Source organism: Pan troglodytes, chromosome 9 (assembly GCF_028858775.2).
Source record: "Pan troglodytes isolate AG18354 chromosome 9, NHGRI_mPanTro3-v2.0_pri, whole genome shotgun sequence".
Taxonomy (NCBI): Eukaryota; Metazoa; Chordata; class Mammalia; order Primates; family Hominidae; genus Pan; species Pan troglodytes.
This window is the reverse complement of record NC_072407.2, coordinates 107,968,453-107,977,842: the sequence shown is the minus strand read 5'-3', so window position 1 is coordinate 107,977,842 and position 9,390 is coordinate 107,968,453. Positions and strand designations below refer to the sequence as shown.

At 34.9% G+C, this 9,390-nt stretch overlaps 1 protein-coding gene across 6 annotated transcripts in view; it reads right to left on the bottom strand.

Annotated features, from left to right (window-relative positions):
- Positions 1-1,287: 1,287 nt before the first annotated feature.
- The window catches only part of GRIA4 (glutamate ionotropic receptor AMPA type subunit 4), a 374,575-nt gene continuing 366,472 nt past the window's right edge, over positions 1,288-9,390 (bottom strand). For 3 of the 6 annotated variants that reach the window (XM_016921906.4, XM_016921901.4, XM_054662653.2), the window contains exons 16-17: positions 8,913-9,047; positions 1,288-3,789 (exon numbers count right to left, since the gene is read on the bottom strand). In XM_016921906.4, coding sequence (XP_016777395.1) covers positions 3,625-3,789; positions 8,913-9,047 — 300 coding nt within the window. In that variant the 3' untranslated portion in view covers positions 1,288-3,624. Of the gene's footprint in view, positions 3,790-8,777; positions 9,048-9,390 lie in introns of all 6 variants that reach the window. The other 3 variants (XM_016921903.4, XM_016921905.4, XM_016921904.4) reach the window with 3 other exon arrangements.

The window sequence follows — 9,390 nt, the reverse complement described above, 5'->3', positions numbered from 1 at the left end:
CAATTAGCTCTGAGGAGCTGGCAGAAGTTTTCATACGGGGAATGATCATGAAATTCTTTAGAGGGTCTTTATTCATTCATTTCTTTATTCATTTAGTCAAACAGTTCATTAAATCATTTATTGAAACATTGATTGCCTATGACTACAGGCCTACCCAACTGCACAAATAATGTTCTACAGACACAGCTTTAAGCCATTACTAAATGTTTAGGAACTTCAGAAGTGTTGGTGAAATGTACAAACTCTGAGAAGGAAATCATAACGGTATATTACTTGAATGAGCTGTCTTTATACTTGAGAATGAGGGACTATGAAACTCCTAAGTAACCTTTTCCCTCAAGCCATGTACTAGGCATTGTGATTTAACAAAAATTTTCTTTAGTGATATTATATATTTTCTGTGTTTTTTACTTACTTTGTTGTTCATGACACTTTCCAGTTTGTCAGTACAGGTGGCTAAAAAACAGGTATTTATGCAATGGAAGTTTGCTCAACCTACCATTTTCTTCAGATTCAGAAAAAATCAAATGAACCCTTGTTCTTTGCCACATGGAAGGAAAATCCCAATCCCAATTTTGTTTTGGCCACAATTATTCTTTACTATAAGAAATAACTCTCTAACTTCATATCATGAATCCACTCTGAGGCTTAAATGAAAGATACCTTTGGAAGTATGGCTAAAAACCATGCCAAAACCCTGTTCTGTGTTAGTTTTTGTTTTTTTTTTTAAACAGTTTATCCAGCCAAACAAATGATTCCACAACTATATACAATTACATGGAGTATAGTCTTATCTGATCAGAATATTTATCAGATCAACTTTTTTTTAAGCCATGCTTTCCAGTGACATAGACAACACTATGAAATCAGCCAACCTGCAAGCTTCATTTGGCTCACCATATACAGATGCCCCTCAACTTACAATAGGTTTATATCCCAATAAACCCATCTTCAGTTGAAATAGTGTAAGTTGAAGATACATTGAATACATCTAACTTGTTGAACATAGTAGGTTAGCTTAGCATACCTTACCTGTGTTCAGAACGCTTATATTAGCCTCAAAGTCATCTAACACAAAGCCTATTTTATTACTAAGTGTTGAATATCTCATGTAACTTATCGAGTACTGTACTGAATGCATATCATCATAAACTTGAATAATCATGGGTCGAATGATCATTAAGTTGGGGACCATATTACCTAAAATATACTCTAGAGACTGTCAATAGGAAAAGATGCTGTTTTTCTGCTTTCACTTAATTAAATTAATTCAATTCAATTCACTCATTCATTCAACAAATATTTATTAAGCACCTACAATATGCCAGGCACTGTGCTGGGTGCTGGGGATACAACTGTGAACAAGATAGACACAGTCCCTGCCCTCAAGGAGCTTACAGTCTAGTAGTTATACAGACGAGTACACAGGCAATTACAACGCAGTATGGTAAGTGCCGTGATGGGGGAAAGACATGAAAAAGGGCACCTAACTCAGTCTCACAGGCAGGGGGGTGGTGGATAGCCATGGAAATCTTTTCAGGGTAAGTAAAATTCAGTTGGAGTATTGAAGGATGAGTACAAGTTACTCAGGTAAAGAGGAGACAGGGAGGAGTTACGCACTGAGGAAATAGTCTATGCAGTGCTCCATGTGCTGCTTTGGAGGTTCATTTGCTGACGGGAATAGCTGGATAGAGGTGAGAGAAGTCCTGGAAGAAATAAGCAAGCGCCAGGTCATGAAGGGGCTCATGTGATCTTCTCAAGAGCTTGGAATTTTTCCTGAGGGACTTGTGTGTGTGTGTGTGTGTGTGTGATTTATACTGTTTAAGATTGCTCTTACTGCAGCACAGAGATTGAATGGCGAATGGGATCTTGAGAGTTGATGGAAGAAAATCAATCCTTCAGCTTTTCCAACTTTATCTTCCATAATATCCCTGTGCTCTCACTAGCCCATCTAATGGCATTCATTCATTAAATGAGCCACTGATGTGCATGGCTTTGGGCCACTGCTCACTCATATGGCTCTTAACACCTTCTCCTCCTGTTAAAACTCAACTCATCCTTCAAGGCCAGACTTCTGAAATCATCCTAACTTGTGCTTTCTGCCAATACCCTAAGTACATGATTTTTATCTGTATTAGAGTACTTATTTATTATTTCAAATGAACCAAACCTTCTTTCGAACCATGTTAGTTTAATTCATACATAAGGTGATTTTTATAAATAAACATGAGTATAATTTTCTTTACAATTTCCAGTTGAAAACAAAGACTAATTCTTCATTTGTTATCTACCCCAAGCTATTATGAATGCCTTCATATGATTTAAAGGGAACAATAGGAATAAGGGGAGAAGCCCAAGAGATACATAATTTTATGCAGCAAAATACAGTCAAGTAAAATTTCAACACACAATTACAAGGTATGCTGTTGTTAGGACAGTGATTCATTCCCCAACTCAAAGACTCCATCTTTGACAATTTAATCTGTTAATGAGTCAAAGATCTGAAAAGGAGGGGTAGCTTAGTATGCAAAAAATAATGAGGGCTAGCTACATTTTCCACTATGGCCCACCACTAATACAATCTCTCTTATAGTCTTATAATTTCTCAAATAACTTTTATAACGATAAGAAAAAACTTTTAAGCTCTGTAGATATTGTAAGAACATCTGCTGTTTTATTCTTTTTGGTGGGTACAAAAACCACAATGTTGTACACAGAATGAGATTATAAATAATACCATTAACATGAGTGACCTGTCATCTCTTTCGAGTCTACACCGCAGACTGATGATTGAACCTAAACGTTTTCTTCCTTTTGCTTTTCTTCCTGGTTGTGAGACAAATGCAATCGGTGAACCGACTCATGTGACATAGTGAAGGTTACAGCAAACAAGAAGATGACCAACAACTTTTATAAAAAAAAGTCTCTAAAGTTTATTACAGTGATGACATTTATATCAATTATTGCAATGTATTATTCCCTAAGATGGTTAGAAAAAAGAATTGTGTTGTCCTCTACTGAATTTACGTCATTTAAAAAGCAAGCATGTTTCAGTATTTGTTTTCTCCGAAGTAAGTGTACATACTTCCTTTATTTTTTTTTCCCACAGGTTTTACATGTTTGTTCATTATTTTCTTATCACAGTTTAGTGATTTGTTTTCTCAGCTGGATTTTCTTCCATGGACTACATGGATGTTCTGGAGACACAGGTTAGCATGTTCACGGACTTCTACAACTATTTTATCCTTTCCGGTGAAGACAAAGGCCTTTCTGAGCAAGAACTTCACAGTTTAATGCGCTAACTCACAAGTCTGATTAGTTTTTGAGTCCACTCGAATGAAATTTGTTGCTGTTAATACACCCATCCCAGATCCCTCCCCCACCCACTCCCCGAAAAAAACCTCAATTGTGAGTTTTCCTGATATAAAATCTGAGTTTGGGTTTCCGAGCTGAGCTCATGCACACGTTGCTGCTGCTGATGTCCGGCCAGCGCGTTAGGACGGACTTCCCGCTCTCAGCCAAAGGATTGGTTTAGCAAAGACCCGCGCGTGGCGTGTCCCTCAGGGCTGCGTTTCCACCAGTCACCAACAGTTTAATTAAGGCACTCAATTTTTTTTTTGGTTTTTATGGTAGGTCCGATGCAATGACAGCCAATCCTGAACTTTGTCTGATTGCAGTTCCAGTGTGTACAGCCTTTGGGCAGTCAGGCGTCAAGACGCGGCCATTCTCTCCCACACTCCCAGTGATGGATAATCTGGCTTTGTTTCTTATGGCTTCAGAAAAGGTCAGCTGGGTTGCATGGAAAGGAAGCAGAAAGAACGCGGAGTGTTACCATATTTCTGTTTCTTCAACAATATGTTCCACAACAAACACCGAAATATAAATAATTAGACATCTGCATTTTTTCCATGTTCTTTTGGTCATATGAAAACTGCTTATCCAGGGAAAGGAAAGCTTAACTACACCGAAGAATGAATCTGTCTAGAGTTTGTGGTCCTACCTGTGGAAAAACTAATTCTAAAATTATAATATTTAACTACTATTAGTAAATCTGGGCAGGAAACATCTTTTAACTTGCTGCACTGTATATCTTAGTACTTCTGGATGAGCTTAAAAGCTCTTTTATGTTTGACAACATTCTTTAAATAGTATTTCCTTGTCATGAAATGTCTTTACAGTGCAAGGATTAGACTACCAGAACTAATGAAGTACATAAACAAACGATATGTATAGACTATTCATGACAGATCTTCCTGTTTTATAACACAGACCTATCCACAGACACTTCATTCATTCACACCAGTTATAGACATGACCCAGAACAGCACAATTAGTGACATATAGTTCACTCTATGCTATTATGGACACTAAGGCTCATATTTTAAGAACTGTATTTAAAAGGCGTGCACTGAAAAGGGATATGTTTCAAAGCCTACTGAATGGTCATGACTGGGGAACCTCCCATATTGAGGTTATAGAGTCAGGGATCTGAAATCAGTAAATTCCTGCTCCTTATCACATTACATAGCAGATAACATTACACAAAGGAGAAACAGGCACTGTTATTATGTTAGTCTCATTACTGTTCATTCACTGTCTAAATTCTTTCTAGTAGCTAGAATTATAACTTAAGAGGAAAATAGGGTAAAGGAGTGATTCCCTGAGTTTGTTATGACTTAGTTCATAACTCACAACTCAGCATGTATCTAATTCCCTGTTGTGAATTCAAGTTTATCCAAATCTTTAGGAAATTCCATCCCTGTGTTTATTCTGCCCTGGAGCTTAAATATTAGAATAATTATATATTAAGTAATGAAATTAGTAACTAGTTTAAAAACTGGTGGAGTAAAAATGTTTACAGATCAGTTACTCTGAAAACTTCAGAAAGTTGAAGTCAAATTGCTAGTAATGACATATAAATGACAAAATCAAGGTCAATCTCACAGTTCTGTTTCAGTAAACAGTCTTAAAAATTAATACTTATCATAATCAGAACTCAGGATATGGTCTTCACAGAAACATGTATAGTTTTTATATTTAGAAATCAAGGAAATATAACAAGGATTTTAGAGAAAAACAACACTTCTACCTGATTATCTTCTATTAGTCCGTTGAAATCAAAGACCTTCTGTCTTTTATTTAGCACATAATAGGCACTCAGTAAATATTTGTTGAGTGGATGAATGACCTTATATAGGAAGATACTTTTTATCTTTCTTGTAAATGAAACTGATAGAATAATATACTAAAATTATTCATAATTTATCAAACCTGCAGAACTGTACACTAAAAAGGGTAGGTTTTATTGTATGTAAATTGTACCTTAAAAATGCAAATGAATACATTGCCCACTATTTTAAATTGAACAGAATTGAATTTCACTGCACCAGTGAGGAAGTTAGAAATGAAACAATTCAATTCCATTTGAGCATTTGAAAGAATCCCTTAATCAAGAACCTCACCCATATAGAATAATTTCACCAAGGGAACTAAAATGTGTACATGACTGCAATAGTCTTGTTTTTTGAAGTGAGACTCTGGGGAGACTGTGTTATTGGAGGTGAATGTTTTCCTACTCAATATTAAAGTACATATGTTTTGGGTGTGTGTATAAAAAGAAGTATTAGCAAAGCAGGACTATTTATATCAAGAAAATCTAGCAACAAAATGTATTTAAGAAACATAAGACAAGACTTGGTATCAAGATGCTAAATAACTTTCTAGTGTAATCTTTTCCATTTTATGTGTTTTAGATGGACATTTTGGGGGTCAGAACCCTTTAGTGAGTACCTAACTATATGGAATACTCCAGTTACAGCATTGGCATTTTCCATAATCTTCTAAAGAAAACAATTTGGGAGCAGATTTAGGAAGTTTATATTAGTTAAAGTCATATGCTGATGAAAACAAGAAAAATGAATATCCACGAGTCTAATCCAAACCAATGTATTAGCCCATCTTAAATCTTTGAAAGAGTCCCCAAACCACTCAGAGTCTCCAAACCACTCACCTCTTGTTTAACAAGAGATTCAGGAAAGGTAGTTCCAGAGAATTCATAGGTATCTACTAATCACTCAATTTAAACAAAACCAAAATCAAAGTCTGAATATGTTTCCTTAGATTCCCTTTCAACATTTAATGTTAAGTAAAATAGACAATTATTTGTTAAAATCCACTAGTTTAGCTTTGTTTTAATTTTTCTTCAAGAGGAAATACTAAAATACCATTAACAAAAGCCTGGTAATTTTTAAAAAGTGTTTACAGAAGGCTTTTGCCAGAAAAATCTGTTTTTGTTTTCTTCCTTTTCTTGATCGTGTTTGTGGGGAAAGGAAAACTTCCAAAGGTTGAACAATTCCATATAATCTTAAATACACCCTCCTATTTTATAGATTAATGCAATGAAGTGTATTACTTAATAAAACTTTGACTTATTTTTCTTTAAATCTGTTTTAGCATTTTTATTTCCTATACTTACATCATCTGTATCTTCCATAAAATGCCATTTCTATTCATCTTGATGTGAACCTTTTGAGGTTCCTCAAACTGGAAAACTTTCTAGTGATTTTACATATGGTCTGGGTTTTGTTGGATTGTTGTGGCTTATGTTCCCTTGAGGGATGATCACTTTTTAGTAGAATCTACCATGGATTGAAGGTGCCAGTTTTGTTTTTGGGATTCTGGGGCAATATTATTTTTGAATTACCAATCATTTCTATAATTATGGTCATAGAGTTTATGAAAGTTTTCCTTTAATTTGAGAGTACAATAAAAACTGCTTACTTATAAGTTTTGACAGGCACAGATTATTTCATTTATCCCGAATGCCACTGTCTTTTAAAATGTCCAATGAATGCTTCCTATTTACTTGAAATTTATTGTCTTAAATGTTCAAATCTACCTCTAAAGGCAATTCATGTAAGGAAATTCAATTTCAAGTTGTGACTCCAAAAACAATGTTATATGTAAATTGTATATATATGACATGGGAATTTACATCTCCTTTTAATAACTTCCCTGAACTTTGAAATGAACTAGCATACACAGCATTTATTTCTAAAAATTTCTAATACTCTTTTTTTATTTGCTTTGCTTCCCCACCCTTGTACCTTGCTGATGATGGCTGGAGTGCCTTTGTTATGCCAAAGAAAAGTCAGTTTTAATGAGCTGTTAACAAAATCTAGTAAGGACATCTTATAAAATTCATCTCAGAATTCAGTCCAAATAATTGGCTCTGAAAACTAATCAAATATTGTTTTTCTCAATTTGAAAAAAGTCTCTCATCAACTCTGTAAACATTAAGATGAAAGCATTCCTCTAATGGCTAAGACACCTTGATATTATCCCACTTTGTAGTTTTGCTATCATAAGACATGCTAAAAATGTTTGGATCGAGTGAATTGAGGATTTAGTTCTTAATTCTTTTTCACAAAATTTGGAAAGAATCGTTTTGGAACTATCTATGTGCTATTGTACTCGGTCACTAATTTCTACATTATGGATGAAAGCAATTAGATCTTGATAAAAAGGGATGGCATTGGCTCTTTGCTTTAAGATACAAGTATTTCAAAAGCTTTCATATAAATAAATATAAAAAATCAAGCGTGTTTAGCTGGTGTAAACTCAGATGTACATCTTACTGAAAGTATATCGGGTTTTTGACTCTAGGGTACATCAAGTACCAAATATCTCTTGGAAGTTCAAAGACTCACTTATCATTGTAATGAAACTGAGCAGCCTATTCACTTAGCTATTATAGATAATTTTAGAAAATGGGTTTTAGAGTCCTGATTTTAGGAAGAGCAATAACAAATCCTTTCAGATCTTATTTTAAAGCTACTTCCTATTACTAGAGGAAAGAAGTGGACATTTAGATTTTTTTTTTAATCTCCATCTCCTATATTTTACTGAATGCTTACAATTTTTTATTGTGCCATGATGAGAGGATGTGAGTAAGTGGGGCTGACCTGGATTGCTTAAAAGCAATGGAAATGAAAAAAAAAAATAGTTTATAATGACTCACTGCAATTTTTATCTTTTTCTGAATCTTTCCTATAGGACACAAATATTGCTGACGTCTCTGATGGAAAAACTGCTGTATTGCCTAAAATGTCTATTTACCTTAGTGATACTTTGAGCATAAAAGTTGAATTTCATCTAATAAATGTGAATTGTAGTCAAAATTCTGATGATCACTCTTCCTTAAAGGTCTGGCTCAAGGACTACCATCAGATAAATAAAAAGTGGGATTTCATGTTTTAAAAATGTAGAATGATGGCTAATGTAAAACAAATTAGAAGAGGAGCCAAAATTCATTGAGCACATACTCTGTACCTTGGAGTTTTTACATGTATTGGTCCTCAGAAAACAATATGACTTTGTCAAAAATAGGCAACTGTCTGGGTTTTGATCACTTGGAACAGATTTTGTGCTTATTTTTTAGCACCTACCCTAAAATTGAACTGTTACAGAAAAGATTTGCCCAGTCTATGTGCAAGGAAGCCCAGATCTAATTTCCAATTTTCCCCAAATTTCAGGTAGAATATACTGTTTAAATCATTTCACAGAGCAATTCTGGTTTGTTTTTATCTTTCTGACCCTTGCAATGCAGATATCTATTGGCAACATAAAGTTTCAAACAGTACATCTGCAGCCAAAGAAAACCGAACCAATTTGCACTGAAGTTTTCAAAAATATAAAGCTCTAATTAGAAGCAAGCAATACCACCACTGGACAGACAGGTCACAACACTGCGTTCACAGGATGCATCCCCCACTCACTGTAGTCGGGCCTAAGTCCTACCCCTAAATTTTAATACTTTCGGTTCCATATACGTTGTAACCTTCTCTATAGGTTGCTAAATTCTGGGTATTCTGCGAGGAAGTTGGGTTAAAAGTCTGTGCACTCTTTGCCACCTTCATTCTCTTCGCTTCTGCCCTGGACTTGTAACAGAACTCTATCAAAGCCACCAGCATTGCCAAGCCCAAGCCGCCAACCAGAATGTAGAAGACGCCTGCTACATTGCTCAGGCTCAAGGCACTCGTCTTGTCCTAGGGGGGATAAAGACACTTCAGTTAACTGTGGAAATGTCACATCCAAAAGGTAAAAGAACACATGAAATCCAAAAAGCCAATGAAAGTAAATGCTTAATTTAACCTGAAATTATTTACAAGTATAAGTCACTGATGTAGGCTAATGGACTTAAACATAAATCTTATAGCTCTTGGGAGAAGTAAAATTATAATAGTTATCAACAAATTGTATCTGATTACATTCAATGAAATCAGTAACATTTTATCATTATTAAATATGCAATGAAAACCATTATACTTCGCCTTATATAAGCATTTATAAATTTACATAGAGTGGCAGAAATGGGCTTATTATTGTTAA